Here is a 20,636-nt window from a genome sequence, read left to right as displayed (position 1 = left end):
TCTCTATCAGTAAAGGGCTAAGAAGCAAAGTGGGTAAAATCTGACTACTATATCAACTTCGGTAGGAAATAAGAGGATTCGGAATAAATGTCTGCTCATTTTTTTTGGAGATCGGAAATTTTTGTTTTTAAAGAAGAGAAGAAAGGGGTGTTTTGGTGGCTCAGTTGGTTAAATGTTAGACTTTGGCTCAGGTCATGACCTCATGGTTCATAAGTTTGAACCCTGCATCTGACAGTAGAGAACCCACTTTGGATCCTCTCCCTCTTTCCCGCTCTAAAAAGTAAACATTTTTAAAAAAGTGAATGTTCATAAAACTTGGTAAGATTCTAGAACACTATTCGTGGACCTTCACGTCTTAGTTTACATGATACTTTATTCATTTGCCCCAAAATATTTATTGACTACTTGCCTTGGGTCCTACTGAACAAATCAAGCATGTTCCTCAGGGCTACTGTGTAGGGCTTTGCAGGTGAATAGTACCTAGTGCCATCGTGTTGTGCACAACTTCCACTCTTGCAGGTGTCCTTCCTCCTGGAGACTAAATCTGGTGACTTCTAGAAAGTCTTGCTGGAATTTTTACTCTTCCCCCTCAGAGTAGTAAAGTTGTCCTATTATGTGTCCTACAATACAGTCAGTCATAGCACTTTACCCATTTATAGTGAACAGTGTCATCCTGTTAGACTGTAAACTCAGTTTACAATATGCAAAGCACGAGAGATGGAAATAAATACTATGGAGAAAAAGTAAAGCAAGGGGGCTTCTCCTCACCTACTTTATTTTTGCTCAGATGTCACCTTTTTATACTTTGAGATAGGAAAGCTTTGGAGGTTGGAGTAGAGGAGAAATACATTTTGTCTAAAAAGCAAAAACATTTAGGAATATAACTGTAGGAACACTTAGCGAACAGCAAGTAAGGCAGTTATCAGATCTCCACTTTGTCAGGAATCAGGGCACAGCAAATAAAATTTTATACAGAAAATAGAGAACAAGGGCTCAGTCAGCTTTTCCCCTCCAAAACTCTTGACGTAAGCTTCTTTCACAAGAAGTTTTTACAAAAATCTTGGAGAACGGGCTTGTTCGACCCGGACTGGGTGTTGTAGTTTTGCAAAATAGTACCCCACGTCTTCTGGTATCAGCCTACAGACCCTTTGCACCTGACTGGGGTGTCTGAGGCTCTGAGCTATTCTTTAAGCCTCTTAAAAATTTATTTTTATGTTTATTTATTTGAGAGAGAGAGAGAGAGAGAGAGAATGAGCAGGGGAGGCGGGGAGAGAGAGAGAGAGAGAGAGAGAGAGAGAATGCGAAGCAGTCTCCAGGCTCTGAGCTGTCAGCACAGAGCCCTGTGCGGGGCTCCAACTCACAAGCCGTGAGGTCATCACCTGAGCCGAAGTCCGATGCTTAACCAGGTGCGAGCCACCAAGGTGCCCCCTTTAAGCCTCTTTAACCTCCCTTATTGAACAAGCGTCTTCATAAGGAAATGACATCTTGGGTAACCAATATACTCTGCCGTACTAAACATACAGCCATATCCTGCATTTTCACACCCGTTATGCTCCGAATACAGACGTAAATGTATTTTCCCTCCTACTCTCACGGCTTCGCTCCGAGGTCTTTTGACAAGAGCCCGAGAACCACGCCCTCCCCAAGCCGGCACAGCCTTCTGGAAGCCGTAGGCGCCCACGTTCCTCTGACCCAGAACTACAACTCCCGGCAGGCTCGGTTCCTCGCCACCTTCCTCTTAGCGCATGGCCTGCCGGGAGGGGGCAGGTAGCGGGCGGGCGGGGTCCAATGGGTGCCGGCTCCCGAGGAGAAGGCGGAGGAGAGGAGGAAGGAGGCGGACTCTGGGCCCCGGCCCCATTCATTGCCGCGGCCGGCCGGGCGGGGGTCCCGCGTTGTCGGAGTCATGGAGGCGCTCATTCCAGTTATCAACAAGCTCCAGGATGTCTTCAACACGGTGGGCGCCGACATCATCCAGTTGCCTCAGATCGTNGCAGGGGGCTCCGGGCGGGCCCGCCAGCCCCTCCTCGGTTGCTTTCAGGGCGGCCGGGTTTTTATCCCCCTCCTTGCCTTGCTCGGGGGCTGCCGAGTCCGTTGGAACCGCGAGGTCCGGGCTGAGAAGGCCGCTGCCNGGTGTTCGGAAGGAGTAACCATTTTTTTCTGCGTTGGCAGTGGTTTTTGTCTTCCATCCAAAATGGGCAGCGAGGTTCTCTGGTCTTTTCATATTGGGTCTCACAGATAACATAATTTTTTATATGCAGAAATGTTGAAAAAATAAATTAGTTTTAGAGTGACAGAAGTGCAAGTTTCATTTTCTCTGCTGCTTTTCTTGGTTTTAGAAGAATCGTAGGACTTTTACCGGTGTTCAGAGAAACGCATTTTAGAGCTTACTTAGTATATTGATTTTAAGTGTTTTCATTTCTCAGTGGTCTTTTCTATTTAGAAGGGGTGGTTTTCTCATTTTCTACTGCTACATCTTGCTACAGTATTTTAGTGTAGAGTATAGATGTTATGACAGGGAACTTAAACGTTTAGAATACCATGGAATATATTCAAACCTTGGAAACCATAGACATCCTGTACTTTTTCTTGCTTTTATTTAAACACATACTTGGTCTGGTATAGGATTGGTATAAATTCTGCACACTCTTGCCTACATACATTGTAGTACTCCTAACTTATTATTTGTAGCGACTGGACACTGAATGATCGATATAATATTAAGAGCAATGTTTTTATTTCATGTATTTTGTTCACTGCTGCTTTCCTGTTCCTAGCTCTGGAACTGTCTGGGGTATGTAGTGAGTGCTCCATAAATACTTTGAATGAATGAATATTGCTCACTGTAACTAGATAATATTTTAAAACACTGGGACTTCTATCATCAAAACGGGCCTGTTTTTAAAAATACAGTGAAAGGAGATCATCTAAACCTTTGGTAGTAATTTGGAATTGTTTCCTATCTGTGGACCAGAAACTTTCCATATACTTTTAAGAGATTCTCCAATGCTTTCTAAGCCTGAAGAAGTAAAAGAATCAGGGCTATTGTGTGTCAGCATAAATAGTTTAAAATCAAGAAGGATTTTTCTTACACAAAATTGAGGGTTTTTTTTTTTCAAAGTTTATTTATTTACCTTTGGGGGGGGGGAGGGAGGGAGAAAGGGAGTATCCCAAGCAGGAGGGAGGGGCATAGGAAGAGGTAGTAGTATCCCAGGCAGGCTCTGCACATTGACGGAGCTGGCTGTGGGGCTCGAACCCATGAAACAGATCATGACCAGAGCCACAGTCAAGATTTGGGTGCCTAACCTACTAAGCTACTGAGGTGCCTCCAAATTGAATTTCAGTGAGTAAACCTGTTGGCAGAATTAGGAGGTTCAGAGTAGAAGAGTAAAGATCTCACTGTTAGGAAAATCATTAACATTGTGCTAGTGAAAACCATCCTAGTAGTGATACATGCCATGTTTGTGTTGATGTTTGAAGTTACTCAGTAGGGAAATTGTGTGTGTGTGTGTGTGTGTGTGTGTGTGTGTGTTTAAGTAGGCTCTCTGCCCAATATGGAGTGTGAACTTATAACCCCAAGATCAAGAGGCACATGCTGTACTGAGTCAGCCAAGTACCTCCCCGAAATTAGATTTTAAAGACTTGATTTAATAAAGGTTATCTCCATTTATGTCTTTATTAGCTGAATTTCAGTCCTTTATTAATTCAGGTACAGAATTAATAAATAAGATTAGAAACAATGTCTTTTTTCCCCTCATATTTTCATTATGTTGAAAAAAATCTCTTCTGGGGCGCCTGGGTGGCTCAGTCAGGTAAGCGTCCGACTTCGGCTCAGGTCATGATCTCATGGTTCGTGGGTTCGAGCCCTACATCGGGCTCTGTGCTGACAGCTCACTCAGCACAGATTCTGTATCTTCCTCTCTCTCTCAGAGGACCCTCCCCTGATCACACTGCCTCTCTCTCTCTCTCTTTCTCAGAAATAAATAGAAGATTTAAAAAAAATTTAGGAAAGAAAAAATCTCTTCTACTTGACTTGAATACTAGTACCTGACTACTTTAGTCTCTGTGGTGTTTAATGTTTTATAATATACAGCACATGCATTGCATTCATATTTAATGGAGTAGTGTACGATGAGTGAGTTCCAGACATAATAAGTGTTCTGACTGGTGAGCTTCTCAGTGGCAGTGATGATGTCTTCACAATACAGGTACCGTCTCTATCTTACACATTAACTACACCTTAAGTGGCTGTAGGTCCCATTTTGTTGAACTTTTTTTTTGGAAGTGATTTGCAAACTTAGTATATGTAAGAGTCACTTTGAAAATAAGTTCCTAGGGGCGCCTGGGTGGCTCAGTTGGTTAAGCGTCCGACTTTCGCTTAGGTCATGATCTCGCGGTTGGTGGGTTCGAGCCCCGCATCGGGCTCTGTGCTGACTGCCAGCTCAGAGCCTGGAGCCTATTTCAGAGTCTGTGTCTCCTTCTCTGTGACCCTCCCCTGCTCACGCTGTCTCTCTCTCTCCTAGAAATAAAAACATATAAAAAAAAAAAAAATGAGTTCCTAGAGGCGCCTGGGTGGCTCAGTTGGTTAAGCGTCCGACTTCGACTCAGGTCATGATCTCAACGGTTCATGGGTTCGAGCCCGTGTTGGGCTCTGCTGACAGCCAGCTCAGAGCCTGGAGCCTGTTTCGGATTCTGTGTCTCCCTCCTTCTCTCTTACCCTCCCTTGCTCCTGCTGTCTGTCTCTATCTCTCTCTCACAGAAATAAGTAAAACGTTAAAAAAAATTTTGTTTTTGAAAATAAGTTCCTAGATTCCATCTCCAGAGATTTTGATTTTCAAGTCTAGGTTGGGCCAGGCACTACAGGTGATTCTGATGCAGATGATTCATAGATCCTTATTCAGAAGTTAAATATTAGTGAGTCTTTGATTTTAAAATGCATGAAACTAGAAAACACAGGGAAGCTGAGCCTAAGGGTATACCACCATTGAGTAGCATGTAGATATCTGTGGCATTCCTGCTAGAGTTTTAAATTTTGACTTAAATTGCCCAAGTAATCCTCCTTTCCGGCCTAGATAGTTGAAAGAATTGAGGAGAGGGAATCATGTTTATAGCTGTAGATCATTCACAACTTTAATGGTTTTAGTTAAATAGTTTTCTTTTTTCTCTAGCTGAGATCATCTGTGTGGAAAGAACAGAAGAGGGGAGAGAAAAGGTTGATAACTTTTAGACCGTGGTGTCCTTTGCAGGTGGAGAGGAGATAAGACTTAAACAACTTTTGTGACTCAACTTGGGAAATTTAATCACTATTTTTTAAGTTGAGAATAAGGGGGAGCCCTCCCAGGTATATAATCCAAACCAGCACCCATTATAGGAATCCCAGTGAGATGACATAAACCTGAGACTCTAGCTCAGAGTTGCTAGCAATGAACTTTTCACTTTACTTTTCATTTCAGTGATTTCAGCACTCTACCTTTTGTAATTCAAAAAGGAATCTTGGGTTTTAAATGACCAGTTTGCAAACTAGCCTTTTTTCTTTTTAATTTTAGCACTTAAAAAATTAAACTATAATTCATGTAACATAAAGTCACCATTATAAAATGAACAGTTGATTGGTTTTTAGTATATTCACAAGGTTGTGCAACCATCACCACTATGTAATTCCAGAACCTTTCTTTTTTCCAGAACATTTTTATTATGCAAGAAAGAAACTCTGTACTCATTAGGAGTCATTCCTCATTTCATCCCTTCCCTGTCGCATCCCCTGGCAGCCACTAATCTACTTTCTGTCTCTGTGGATTTGCCTATTCTGGACATTTCATATAAATAGAATCGTATAATATATGGCTCTTTGTGTCTGGTTTCCTTTGCTGAGCATAATATTTTTAGGTTCATCCATGTATTAGTACTTCATTACTTTTTTTTTTTTTTTTAAGAGAATGAGAGCTTGTGCTTGGGGGGAGGAACAGGGAGAAGGAGAGAGAGAATCTTAAGGAGACTCTACACCCAGCAAGAGCCAACGCAGGGCTCCATCTCACGATTATGAGATCATGACCTGAGCCAAAATCGAGAGTCAGATACTTAACCAACTGAGCCACTCAGGTGCCCCAGTACTTCATTACTTTTTATGGCTAAATAATATTCCGTTGTATAGATATGCCACATTTTGCTTATCCATTCGTTAGTTGATGAATATTGGGCTGTTTCCACTTTTTGGTTATGACGGATAATGCTAGAACATTGTTTACAACCTTTTGTGTGTTCATGTTTTCAGTTCTCTTGGATATACAGTAAAACCTTGGACTGCAAGTAACTTGTTCTGTGAGCGTTTGACAAGAAGAGCAACATTTCTCATAGATTTTAACTTGTAAAATGAACAGCGTCTTGCAATATGAATAGTATGTGATGCTGAAAGTCACATGATCACAACTGAGCCAATGGTTCTTGAAATTCACTTTGATATATGAGTGCTTTGGATTACAAGCATGTTTCCAGAAGGAATTATGCTTGCAAACAAGGTTTTACTGTATACCTAGGAGTAGAATTGCTTATCATCTGGCAACTCTTGTTTAACTTTGAGAAACTGCCACATTGTTTTCCAGTGGTTCTGTACCATTTTACATTACTTCCATCAGTGGTTTGAGAGTTTCAATTTCTGCACATCCTCACAAACTCTTGTTACTATCTTTTTATTTATTTATTTTAATGTTTATTTATTTTTGAGAGAGAGACAGACAGACCGAGAGGGAGGGAGGTGTAGAGAGAGAGGAAGACACAGAATCCAAAGCAGGTTCCAGGGTCTGTCCTGTCTGCACAGAGCCTGATGTGGGGCTCAAAGCCATGAACCGTGAGATGACCTGAGCCGAAGTCGGATGCTAGTTGAGCTACCCAGGCGCCCTGTTTTCTTTTTAAAAAAGTGCTAAATCATCCTAGAATTCTTTATTTTAAAAAAAAGCATGCCCTGCCCCCAGCACTGCTTTCTATATTTTAGTTCCTGAAATCTTGCTCTCTCCTGCTTGATGTGTCTTCATTTGTCCTGTGTTCTTGGAGGTGACAATTTCATCAAGTGTAGTAATTTGGTGCCAAATATTGATCATAGTTTTCATTCCTTTATTGTTTCCTTGTGAATGCTCTTACATAAACTTCTATTTTTTTCTCTCTTTTTTCCCTAGTTTCTTTGTATAGTTCATGTGCTGCTTCCTTTTTTTTTTCTAAACTTAAAAATGAGGTGAAATTTCTATAACATAAAACTTGCCATTTCAGAGAGTACAGTTCAGTGGCATTGAGTATATCCATAACATTGTGTAATCATTACCTCCTTCTAGTTCCAAAACATTTTTACCCCCCCACCCAAAAGAAAATTCCATACCCATTAAACAATCACTTCCTATTCTTCTGTCTCTCTAGGCCCTGTAAACCACCAGTCTTCTTTCTGTCTCTGTGGATTTACCTATTCTGGCTGTTTCATAGAAATGGAGTCATAACATATGTGACCATTTATGTTTGACTTCTTTCACTACAAATAAAAAATGTTTAAAAGATAAAAGTAGGTGCATCTGGGTGGCTCAGTTGGTTAAGCATCTGACTCTTGATTTCAGCTCAGGTCATGATCTCACCATTGGGAGATTGAGCTCCATGTTGGGGTTGTCACTGGGTGTGGAGCCTCCTTAACATTCTTTCTCTCCTTCCCCCTCTGTCCCTCATCTCCATGCTTGCATGCTTGTTTGCTGGCTCGCTCGCTCTCTCTCAAAAATATTTGGAAAAATGAAAAAAATCACATTTATCTGTTGTATTAATATCAAAGAATTAAGAAGATGGTCTTACAAAATGAAAATTAAAAACTTAGTAAAAAACTGAATCAGTTTTGGGTAATGTGTCAAGAATGAATATTTACCACTCCCAACTGATGGTAGTCATCAGAGAGAAAAAGCTAAAAATATGACAAAGCCTTTTCATTGAAAGGCTCAATCTCAGAATATAAATCGAAGTATGTAGATTTCAGTACACTGCAATTTGGAAGAAACTAAAAGATGATTCTGAGACCAGGCACACAAATCTCTAGCCCTTAAATATGTAGATATTGAGTCAATTTGAGGAGTATGTGAGGATGAAAAAGCAGAAGGCATCGGGATGCCAAGTGGGTCCTATTTTCAGAGTAAGCCACCCGTGACTTGCCATACTGGAGGTTCTATAGCCACTCACCTGCCTCGAACAGGTGCAGACATTGGTTGTTTACATCACCAGGGAAAAGCAAACATGATCTAGCCAGTTGTTGAGGCCAACATTATTTATAATAGGTAAAAAATGAGAACCTATAAACATGTTTTGTTTGGCTTGTATGCAAGTCTGTTGACATAATTTTTTGTAATTGAAATATAATTGGCATACAGCATTATATTAGTTTCATGGATATAACATAATGATTTGATATACATATATAGTGAAATGATCACAAAAAGTCCAGTTAATACTCATCACTACACATAGTTGCATTTTTTTCTTATGAAAATGTAAGATTTACTGTCTTAGCAACTTTCAAATATACAGTACAGTATTAGTATCTGTAGTCACCATACGGGACGTTACATCCCCAGGACTTACTTTATTGGAAGTTCCTGCCTTTGACCATCTTCACCCATTTCACCCACCTTTCCTTCTGACAGCTTCGAAGCTGTTCCTTATATCTGTGACTTTCTTTTTGCTTTGTTTTAGATCCCACATGTAAGTAAGATCATATGATATTTGTCTTTGTCTGATTTATGTCACTTGGTATAATGCTGTTGGGGTCCATCTATTTTGCAAATAGCAAGAGTTCTTTCCGTTTTTATGGCAGAATAGTATTTCATTGCACAGATGTGTATGTATTAGAGTAGTCTTTTAAGATCTTTTGTATTTCTTTGATAACAGTGGTAACATCTCTTTTATTTCTGATTCAAGTCCTCTTTTTTGGTGGCAGGTATGGTTAAACATTTGTCTACTTTATCATTTCAGAAAAGCAGCTCTTAGTTTCAGAAAAGCAGCTCTTAGTTTCCACTGGTATTTCCACTGGTTTTCTGTTGTCTTTTTAGTCTCTGTTTCATTTTTTTCCAGGCTGATGTTTGATATTTCCTTTACTAATTTGGTCCTAATTCAATCTTCTAGTTCCTTGAGATGTAAAGTTAGATTTGTTTATTTGCTATCTTTCTTGTTTATTAATCTAGGGATTTATTACTATGAAATGCTCTGTTAGAACTGTTTGTGCTACACCCATAAGTTTTGGTATGTTATATTTCTATTTTCATTTGNGGGCTCGAACCCACGAACCGCGAGATCATGACCTAAGCGAAAGTCGGACACTTAACCGACTAAGCCACCCAGGCGCCCCATGTTTAAAGCTATTTTTTAATTTTGTTTTTTCATCCATTGGTTGTTTAATAGCCTGTTTAATCACATATTTGTGAATTTTTCCATCTTCTTATAATTCCTGGTCATACCATTTGTGATTGGAAAAGGTATTTGATATAATTTCAGCATTCTTAAACTTATTACAACTTGTTTTGTGGCCCGATATATAATCTGTCCTGGAGAGTGTTCCATGTTTGCTTGAGAAGAATGTGTATTCTGTTGCTTTTGGATGGAATGTTCTGTGTATATCTCTTAAGTCCATCTGGCCTAATTTGTTTTAAGTCTAGGATGCTTAACATACAGTGTTATATTTGTTTCAAGTATAGAATATACTGATTCCATAATTCTGTGCACTCATCTTGATAAGTGTACTCTTAATCCCCTTTACCTATTCCGCCCATCCCCCTGCCACTCACCTCCCATCTGGTAACCATCGGTTACCTGAAGCAGGCTTCAGGCTCTGAGCTGTCGGCACAGAGCCCAACGTGGGGCTCGAACCCACAGACCGTGAGATCATGACCTGAGCAGAAGTTGGATGCTTAACTGACTGAGCCACCCAGGCGCCCCTCTTTGTTTCATTTCTTAATTCCACATATGTGTGAAATCATATGGTATTTGTCTTTCTCTGACTTATTTCATTTAGCGTTCTCTCGGGGTGTGTGTGTGTGTGTACACCTCTCTCTGGCTATCCTTCCTATCTATCTTTATCCATGCCTCTCTCGATGGTCACTTGGGCTGCTTCGATAATTTGGCTTTTGTAAATAATGCTGTGAAAAAAGACAAGGTGCATATGTCTTTTCATATTAGTGTGTTTGTATTCTTTGGGTAAATACCCAGCAGTGGAATTATTGGATCACATAATAATTACGGGTTTTAAATTAATTTTAAAAAGTGTTTTTTGTTTACTTACTTACGAGAGAGAGTATGCACATGAGCAGGGCAAGAGCAGAGAGGGGCAGACATAGGATCTGAAGGGGGTTCTGCAATGACAGCAGAGACCAAAGTGGGGCTCTGTCTCACAGACTGTGAGATCATGACCTGAGCTGAATCAGACACTTAACTGATTGAGCAACCCAGGCAACCCTGGCCCATTTTTAAGTTGGATTATTTGTTTTTTTGGTATTGAGTGTAGAAGTTCTTTATAGTTTTTGGATACTAAATCTTTATCAGATATATCATTTGCACATATCTTCTCCCACTCAGTAGATTGTCTTTTAGTTTTGTCAGTTGTTTCCTTTGCTATGTAGAGCTTTTGATTTTGATGTAGTCCCAATAGTTTATTTTACCTTTATTTCCTTTGCCTTAGGAGACATGTCTAGGAAAATATTGCTATGACAGATGTCAAGAGAAATTACTGCTTGTGCTTTCTTTTAGGATTTTTATGGTTTCAGGTCTCACAGTTAAATCTATAATCCATTTTGAGTTTATTTTTGTGTACAGTGCAAAAAAGTTGTCCAGTTTCATCCTTTTGCATGTAGCTGTCCAGTTTTCCCAACAACATTTGTTGAAGAGACTATCTTTTTCCAGTTGTGTATTCTTATCTCCTTTGTCATAGATTAATTGGCCATCATGGATTTATTTCTGGGCTTTCTATTCTGTTCATTGATTTTTGTGTCTCTTTTTGTGCCAGTACCATACTGTTTTGATTATTACAGTTTTGTAGTGTATCTTGAAATCTGGGATTGTGATATTTCCAGTTTTGTTTTTCTTTTTCCAGATTTCTTTGGCTACTCTGAGTCTTCTGTGGTTTTATACAAATTTTAGGTATTTGTTCTAGTTCTGTAAAAAGTGATGGTATTTTGATAGGGATTGCATTAAATCTATAGATTGCTTTGGGTGTTATGGACATTTTAACAATATTTGTTTGTCCAGTCCATGACCATGGAATATTTTTTCATTTATTTGTGTCATCTTCAGTTTCTTTCATCAGTGTTTTATAGTTTTCAGAATGAAGGTCTTTTACCTTTTTGGTTTTATTATTTTTGGTACAGTTGTAAATGGGATTGTTTTCTTACCTTCTTTCTGCTGCTTCATTATTAGTATATAGAATTGGAACATTTCTGTATATTGATTTTGTATTCTGCAGCTCTCCTGAATTCATTTATTAGTTCTGGTAGTTTTTTGGTGTAGTCTTTCGGGTTTTCTATATATGGAATCATGTCATCTGCCAGTAATGAAAGTTTTACTTTTTCTTACCAGTTTGAATGGCTTTTGCTTCTTTTTCTTGTCTGATTGCTGTGTGTAGGACTTCCAGTACTGTGTTGAATAAATGTGGAGAGATTGGACATCTTTATCTTGTTTCTGATCTTAGTGAGCTTTTCCTCATTGATGATGTTGTTAGCTTTGGGTTTTTCATACATGGCCTTTATTATATTGAGGTACGTTTCTTTTAAATCTACTGTGTTGAGGGTTTTTAATCATGAATGGATGGTGTACTTTGTCAAATGATTTTTCTGTCTCTATTGAAATGATCATATTTTTATTGTTTTGTTGATGTAGTGTAGTGTGTTGATTGATTTGTGGATATTGAACCACCCTTCCATCCCAGGAATAAATCCCACTTGATGGTGGTCAATGACTTTTTTGTTGGATTCAGTTTGCTAATATTTTGTTGAGGTTTTTTGCATCTGTGTTCATCAAAGATATTGGACTATAGTTTTCTTTTTTTGTAGTGTCTTTATCTGTTTTGGTATCAGGGTAATCCTGGCCTCAGAATGAATTTGGGAGTTTTTCTTACTCTTCTATTTTTTGGAATAGTTTGAGAAGAGTAGATATTAACAATTTTTATAAACGTTTGGTAAATTCACCCTTGAAGCTGTCTGGTCTTGGAGTTTTGTTTGTTGGGAGTTTTTTATTACCAATTCAGTTTTGTTACTAGTAATTGATCTGTTCAGGTTTTTTATTCCTTCCTGGTTCAGTTTTGGAAGATTTGTACATTTCTAGGAATTCTTCTAGGTTGTCAATTTGCTGGCATATAATTTTTTGTAGTATTCGGTCATAATCCGTTTATTTCTGTGGTGTTAGTTCTTTTTCATTTCTGATTTTATTTGTGTCCTCTCTTTCATTCTTGATGAGTCTATCTAAAGGCTTATCAATTTTTGTTTATATTTTCAGAGAACCAGCTCTTGGTTTCATTGATCTTTTGTATCTTATCAGTCCCTGTTTCATTTATTTCTGCTCTAATCTTCCTTGTTTTCTTTCTTTTATTAACCCTGGGCTTTGTTCTTGTTACAGTTTCTTTAGGTGTAAGATTAGATTTTTCATATTTCTTCACGCTGTAAATTTCCCTTTTAGAATTGCTTTTGCTGTGTTTAAAGACTTAGACCATTGTGTTTATATTGTCATTTGTCTCTATGTATATTTTGATTTCCTCTTTGATTTCCTTATTGACCCCATTGGGTGTTTGTTAGCATGCTGTTTAACATCCACGTTTGTGGGTTTTTTTTTTCTGGTAATTCATTTTTAGTTTCATATTGTTATAGTTAGAAAAGATGCATGATACGATTTCAGTCTTCTTAGCTTTATTGAGACTTGTTTTTATAGCTTTGCATGTGATCTGTCCTGGTGAATGTTCCAACAAAAGGATGTGTACTCTATTTTTGAAATGGAATGTCCTGTATATATTTGTTAAATCGGTCTGGTCTAACCTGTCATTCAGACACTGTTTCTTTATTGAATTTCTGCCTGGATTATCTGTCCATTGATGTAAATGGGATGTTAAAGTCCCCTACTACTGTTGTATTACTATCAGTTTTTCCTTTTATGTTTTAATATTTGCCCTTTGTATTTAGGTGCTCCAGTGTTGGGTAGGTAGATAGTTATAATCCCTCTTGTGGGACTGACTCCTTTATCATTGTGTAATACTCTTCTTTGTCTCTTGTTACAGTCTTTGTCCTAAAGTCTATCTTGTCTGATATAAGTATTGCTACTCTAGCTCTTTTTCATTTCTATTTGCATAGTATACCTTTTTCTGTACTTTGATTTTTCATTTTTACGTGTCTTTATGTCTGAACTCTCTTGTAGGCAGTGTATAAATGAGTCTTTTTTTTTTTAAATATCCATTTCATCACCCTATGTCTTTTGATCAGAGCTTTTAGTCTATTTACATTTAAAATAATTATTCATAGGTGTACACTTACTGCCATTTTGTTCATTGTTTTCTGGTCATTTTTGTAGTTCATCTTTGTTACTTTTCATTTGCTCTCTTTCCTTGTTATTGATGACTTTCTACAGTGGTATGCTTGATTTTCTTTATTTATTTACAAATTTTTAATGTTTATTTTTTAATTTAATTTATTGTCAGATTGGCTTCCATACAATACCTGTGCTCATCCCAACAAGTACCCTCCTCAATACTCATCACCCACTTTCCCCTCTCTCCCACCCCGTCTTTCTGTTTATTTTTTGTGTATCTGTTACAAGTTTGGGGTTGGTAGTTACTTTAAGATTCACATATAGGATACTAAGTATATATCAGTCTGTGTTAAGTTGATGGTCATTTAAGTTCAAATGCAGGGGTGCCTGGGCGGCTCAGTCGGTTGAGTGTCTGGCTTCAGCTCAGGTCGTGATCTTGTGGTTAGTGGGTTTGAGCCCCGTGTCAGGCTGTGTGCTGACAGTTCAGAGCCTGGAGCCTGCTTCGGATTCTGTGTCTCCCTCTCTCGCTGCCCCTCCCTTGCTCATGCTGTGTCTCTCTCTCTATCAAAAATAAATAAACTATAAAAAAATTTTCTAAATAAGTTTGAATGCCTTCTTTCTTTTTTTTCTTAATGTTTAATTATTTTTGAGAAGGGAGGAGAGGGCAGAGAGAGAGAGGAGGACAGAAGATCTGAAGCAGGCTCTGCATTGACAGCAGTGAGCCCGATGCTTGGCTCCAACTCACCAACTGTGAGATCATGACCTGAGCTGAAGTCAGACACTTAACTGGCTAAGCTATCTTGGTGCCCCAGTTTGAACTCATTCTTAAAAAGTTAAGCTTTTTTATTTCCTCCTCCATGCTTTACATTGTCATATTTTACATCTTTTTATTCATAATTTTCTTATTTCTAATAATGTCCTTCTTCCTCAACCCCCATTTATAGAAGTCACTTTATCACTTTTTATAAGGCTGGTTTAGTGGTGACGAACTTCTTTAATGTTCGTCTGAGAAACTCTTTTTCTCTCCTTCAATTTTGAATTGAAGCTTGACGGGTTGAGTATTTTTGGTTGTGTTGTGTTCTGTTTTGTTTTGTTTTTCCTTTTAGCTCTTTGAATATATCATGCCGTTCCCTTCTGGCCTGCGAAGTTTCTGCTGAAAAATCTGCTGATAGCCTTATGAGATTTCCCTTCTACATAACTTTTTTCCTTCTCTCCTGCTGTTTTTAAAAGTCTCTTTGGGGCGCCTGAGTGGCTCAGTCGGTTAAGCATCCGACTTAGGCTCAGTTCATGATCTCTCGGTTCGTGGGTTTGAGCCACGCATCGGGCTCTGTGCTGACAGCCAGCTCAGACCCTGGAGGCTGCTTCGGATTCTGTGTCTCCCTCTCTCTCTGCCCCTCTCCTGCTCACACTCCCCCTCTCTCTCTCTCTCTCTCTCTCTCTCTCTCAAATAAATAAAACATTTAAAAAATTTTTTAAATAAAAAATAAATAAAAATCTCTTTAACTTCTGCTATTTAAATTATTATCTTGTCCTGGTGTGGCCTCCTTGAGTTCATCTTGTTTGGAACTCTTTGGGCTTCCTGAACCTGGATGTGTTTCCTTCCTTAGGCTAGGGAGGTTTTCACTTAGTATTTCTTCACATCATTTTCTGCCCTTTTCTTTCTTTCTTCTCCTTTTGGGACCCCCATAACGTGAACGTTTATTTGCTTGATGTTGCCCAAGAGATCCCTTAGCCTGTTGTCATTTTTTAAAATTCTTTTTTCTTTCTAGCTTGGGTGTTTTTCATGACCCTGTTTTTCAGATCACTGATCTGGTCTTCTGTATCTACTCTAATGTGTTGTTGATTTTTTTTCTGGTATATTTTCCATCTTAGTTACTGTGTGTTTTTTCAGATTTGATTGTATCTTTTTTGTATTTACTATCTCTTTGTTGAAGGTTGCTCTTCCACTCTTCTCTGTAGTCTGGTGAACATCTTTCTGATCATTACTTTAAACTCTTCATTAGGCATGTTGCTTATCTCGGTTTCACTTAGTTTTTCTGAGGTTTTGATTTTTTCTTTCACTCAGAGCATATTCTTTGGTCTCTCATTTTGCTTGACTTGGTTTCTATGGTTTAGGTGTGACAGCTGCTTTTCCTAAACTTGAAGGAGTGGTCTTGGGTACGATTGTCCCCTGAGCAGACTGTGTGTGCCAGGTGACTTTGGCTGGCTGGAGCTGTATCTGGAGTGGGCTGGGCTTCTGGGGCACTCTGTGCTGGGGCTGCCGTTGAAGTGGGCATGCCATAAGGTGGTCCTGGGGCTTTCCACTCAGAGGGTGCCCTGCAGGACAGCTGAAGATGAGGTGAGTGCAAGCTGGAGTGTCCCGGATGTCTCTGCACAGGGCGCTCTGGCGGGGCCACTAACGCTGAAGTGGATGTGGGCTGGGCCCTGGGTTCTCTGCACGGAAGGTGCCCTGGCAAGATTGCCAAAGCTAAAGTGGGGCAAGCTGGTATGTCTGGGGGTACTCAGTGCACTTGGAGCCAAGGCTTATGTGGTCCATGGTGTCCCGTAGTGCTCTCTCCAGGGGTGCCCTAGCAACTCTTGGGAGCCAAAGCGGTGTGGGCTTGTAGTGTTTTGCAGTGCTTTGTGTCTGTGTCACCTTGACATGACAACTGGAGTTGTAGTGAGTGTCCAGCAAGGGTTCCTTGCTGTGTGACACACTGGTGCTGCCTTGATGGGATGGTGATGGCTTGTGTGGGCTCGAGACCCAGTGTTCCCTGAGATGGTAGGTTGGCGATAGCACCTGGAGCCCTGTTCCCTTTTGCACTATCAAATCGGAGGGTGGACGCAAACTCTGGCACCTGCCGGCTCCTCCGCTTCCTGTCTGGAGAGAGTTCCAGCAGCTCCCCCACCATCTGGTGGAGTTGTGTGGCTGGAGCTTTTATATACTAATTGATTGCTTAAACCGCAGCTTTCTCCTGTGCCCCAGGGCAAATGAGTCTGCTCCTGTACCTTCGTACTATCCCTCCCCGCTTCAGTTCACAGAGTTGGGGTTTCTCTGTCTCTCGCCATTGTCTATGTGTTCTCTCTGTTTTGTTGTGTAGAAGCTATTCAGTCAGTCCCCAGTTCTTTGGAGGAATTGCCATATAGTTAAGTGTACGTATGGTGTGTCTGTTGAGGGGGAAAGTTCAGCATCTTCTTAAGGTGCTGTCTTGGACAGGACCCTTAATTATTGTCACCTTTTAAATTTATGGTATCATGTGCCTTTACTTATTGTCATCTTTTAAATTTATGGTATATAATTGTGGTTTTTATTGTCTCTCCCTGATTAGTAATGAATATGATCATTTTAAATTTTGTATGTACCTTTGTGGTTCTGTTTTTGTGAGTTTCTGTTCCTATCTCTGCACATTATTTTTTAATAGATTATTCATCTCTTTCTCAGTGATTTGTAGAAGTTATTTATACATTTTGCTTACTAGTTCTTTTAGAGTTGAGGGATCACAAATATTTCCCTGTAATTTTTTTGTATGAATAAAATAAATTTTAATTTTACTACTGTTGGACTATCAATTTTTTTTCTCTGTACATTTTATGTACTCAGGAGTTCTTTTCTATCTCAAAGTCAGGAAAGTATACTTTAATATTCTCTAATTTGTAAAGTTAGGATTTTTAAAATTTGTAATTCATCTTAAATTTTTCTTCATTTTGTTTTTCCACAGTTTTATTGAGGTGTTGCTTTTATGCCATCAAGTTTACCCACTTGAAATGTATAATCACTAGTTTTTAGCACATCTATAGAGTTTTGCAGCCATCACCATAATTTAGTTATAGGTATTTCATCATCCTAAAAAGAGAACTTGTATTCATTAGCAGTTTCCCTCTGCCCCTAGTGCTTGGCATCCACTTGATCTCCTTTCTTATCTATTCTGGACATTTCATATGGTCTTTTGTGACTGACTTCTTTCACTCAGCATAATGTTTTTGGGGTTTATCTGTATCGTAGCATGTGTCAGTACTTTATCTCTTTCCATGACTGAATTAAAAAACCGGGCAGGGTTTTGCACACACAGATAATAAGTGAATGAGAGAGGCCTGTGATACAGTCTTAAGGGGACTGAAAACTAAGCAAACAAAGCTCCTTTCTAGGACCAGTTCTCACAGTGAGAAGGAACTCAGATTATAGCTGACCACCCCTGAACATTCCAGACAAAAGAAAGAGAAGATCCAGATAAAAGTGGTGGAGAGGAGACAAGTTATCAGAAACAAAGAACTATTATTACTGAACACTATATGGAGACAAAAGGGAGTTTTAGAGTATAAAGTTAGAATCCTTATTCTAGGTCAAGTTTTTTTCTAACATTAGAAAATGATTGTTGTCAAATCTCATACAGATCTTGTTTGTTTGTTTGTTTGTTTTAAAGAAAAACGAGACTCAGTAACAGCCCTGCAGAGAAGAAAGTATACCAGAAAGACATGTTCGCCAAACAGATGAAAACAGCTAGATATTAAGACAAAAGGCAAGACAAGACAAGGCATTAAAAAACAAGTGTGCATAGGAAAAAATAAAAACTAGGTGGTAGAACTTAGTAAAGTATTAGAAATGAAAGAAAATTTATTTTAGAAATGAAGACAGCTTAGAAGGAATACAAGAACAAACATAACAGCTAGTAACTTAAGAGAGAAAGATGTTGAAAAGGAGAAAACATTAAAGATAAAAAAGGGTAAGGAAGAGGTGTAAAAAGAATTTGACAGAGGGGCACCTGACTCTTGATTTTGGTTCAGGTCATGATCTCACACACAGTTCATAAGATTGAGCCCTGGGCATCTGGCTCTGCACTGACAGCGTGAAGCCTGCTGGGATTCTTTCTCTGTCTCTCTGTCTCTCTCTCTGCCCCTCCCCCACTTGCTCACATGCTCACTCTTTGTAAATATTAAAAAAAAATTGGGGGGCTCCTGGGTGGGTCAGTTGGTTAAGTGTCTGACTTCGACTCAGACATGGCCTCCTGGTTTGTTGGTTGGAGCCCCGCATCGGGCTTTGTGTTGTCAGCTCAGAGCCTGGAGCCTGCTTTGGATTCTACCTCCTCCTGTTCCTCCTCTGCTCGCGCTCTGTCTCTAAAAATAAACATTAAAAAAAAAAAAGAATTTGACAGAAATTGAAATACTGAAGACAGGCAAAGAAGGTCCAACGTGTGTTTGATCGGAATCCTCCAAAGAAGAAAAAAAAAGTATGGGAACAAAACAGATACTAAAAATTTAACTGTATTAAAAACAGATTTGTAATTCCATTTTGAAAAAGCACAGCATATATTCCTGAGAATATTGACACAGAAAGACCAACACCGAGACATCACATAATTTAGTAAAATTAATGGATTTTAAAGGAAAAATAAGGGGCACCTGGGTGACTCAGTTGATTGAGCATCTGACTTTGGCTCAGGTCATGATGTCACAGTCCTTGAATTCAAGCCTTGTGTCAGGCTCTGTGCAGACAGCTCAGAGCCTGGAGCCTGCTTCAGATTCTGTGTTTCCCTTTCTCTCTGCTTCTCCCCCACAAGTCCTCTCTTTTCTCTCTCTCTCTCTCTCAAAAATAAAAACAAATTTTTTTAAAAAAATAAAAAAGTAAAGGAAAAATAAGTCCTCAGACATGCAGGCAGAACTCAAAAAGTCTCTTATAAGGAAAGGAAAATCAGATTATTGGTTTACTTTACAACACTAACCATGAGAGAAGACACAATTTATTGTGGAATTTCATATTTAAGATATTGAAGACTATATGAGCCCAAGATTGTATATACAGCCAAACTGATTTTCAGGTATAAAAGCTACAAACAAATGTATTTGAACTTGAAGAATACTGTTTTCCATGAGCCCTTCCTGAGGAATCTACTAGAGAACAAGCTTCAGAGAATCAAAAAGACCAGAGAAGCATTAATATAAGGCCTGATGTTAGCAGTATGCATATACTTGCAGAGCCAATTGAAAGTTAAAGGGGGAGTGGGGAAGAGTTGGGAAATGCAGTATGGTCTGCAAAGAGTTGGGAAAGAGAATGGAGGGATCATATGCAAAATATTTAAAACGCTGTTTTCAGTTATTATATTGGTGGTGGTAGTACTGGTAATCTTCGGAAACTCTGTGTGTAATGTGAAAAGCAAATGAGTAATTGTGTGTTACTCTAATTCTGTCATGAACTGTGTCCTTGAGAACCATGATTCTCAGTTTAAGAGAAAGAAGATAGAGACAACTCAGTTTGAGAAATGTGTGTATGTGTGTAGGATGGGCAGGGCAAGTGTTGGTAGCCCAGATAGAGAAATAAGCTAAATGTTTAACTCTCTCTAGAAGTTTTTTAAGAACAATAGATAAATAACCCCCCTTTTTCAGGGAGGGGAAAAAACGGAAGAAGTAGAAATTAACAGTATTAGAAAAATACAGAATGAAGTCAATAAAGTACGGATTTGACCAGTAAAATCAGTTTAATAGTGAACTGGAAAATCTGGTCAGAAGAAACATAAAGGCAAAATGTTAGAAATAAAAATGAATAGTTTCTAAGAATATTATAAGCAGTTATGGTTGTAAATTTGACAGTTCAAGGAGTTAGATTTTTTTTTATGGACAGTTTTTATCAAATGCATGAAGAACAGGAAATTCCCATGTTGCTTACATTGTTTCACAATACAGAAAAGAAATGATAGAAGTCACTCCTTTTTTCTTAATGAGAGGAATAAACGAAGACACTAAAGCTTAGCAATACCTGATGTGACATATAATCTTCAATTTGCTCCAGTCAACATTCCTATTCTCTATCATAGGGGACTTTCTGGACAACATGAATGGGACCCTATGTCCTCTGGCATCTGATTGGATTTGGAAATGGGGAACCCTGGCAAGAATTAGAGAAAAGAGGAAATTAAAGTTTGGATATTTAATCCTGTGTCTCATTCTCTGTATGTAGGTACCTTGGGCTGGCTCTCCCTCTTCTCAAAGTTGTAGTCTTTTCTTCAGGGCCCGTAGGTGATAAGAACTTCTTAGTTGTTAGTAGTCTGGGTTATTGCACCATCCCTGAGATTTCCCTAAGCCTATCCACAGCTTTGTAAACAGTCTACATGTAAATAAACCCTCCTTAAATTAACCTGAGTGGGCCATCTGCA

General features: G+C 39.0%; 1 protein-coding gene across 6 annotated transcripts in view; it reads left to right on the top strand.

Annotated features, from left to right (window-relative positions):
* Window positions 1–1,760: 1,760 nt before the first annotated feature.
* The window catches only part of DNM1L (dynamin 1 like), a 49,954-nt gene continuing 31,078 nt past the window's right edge, over window positions 1,761–20,636 (top strand). For 2 of the 6 annotated variants that reach the window (XM_077774532.1, XM_077774531.1), the window contains exons 1-2: window positions 1,762–1,990; window positions 2,088–2,104. In XM_077774532.1, the coding sequence (XP_077630658.1) occupies window positions 1,904–1,990; window positions 2,088–2,104 (104 nt within the window). In that variant the 5' untranslated portion in view covers window positions 1,762–1,903. Of the gene's footprint in view, window positions 1,991–2,087; window positions 2,105–20,636 lie in introns of all 6 variants that reach the window. The other 4 variants (XM_077774533.1, XM_077774534.1, XM_077774530.1 and 1 more) reach the window with 3 other exon arrangements.

Source organism: Crocuta crocuta, unplaced genomic scaffold, assembly GCF_008692635.1.
Source record: "Crocuta crocuta isolate KB4526 unplaced genomic scaffold, BGI_CrCroc_1.0 scaffold176, whole genome shotgun sequence".
Lineage (NCBI taxonomy): Eukaryota > Metazoa > Chordata > Mammalia > Carnivora > Hyaenidae > Crocuta > Crocuta crocuta.
This window is presented reverse-complemented; position numbering and strand designations above follow the sequence as displayed.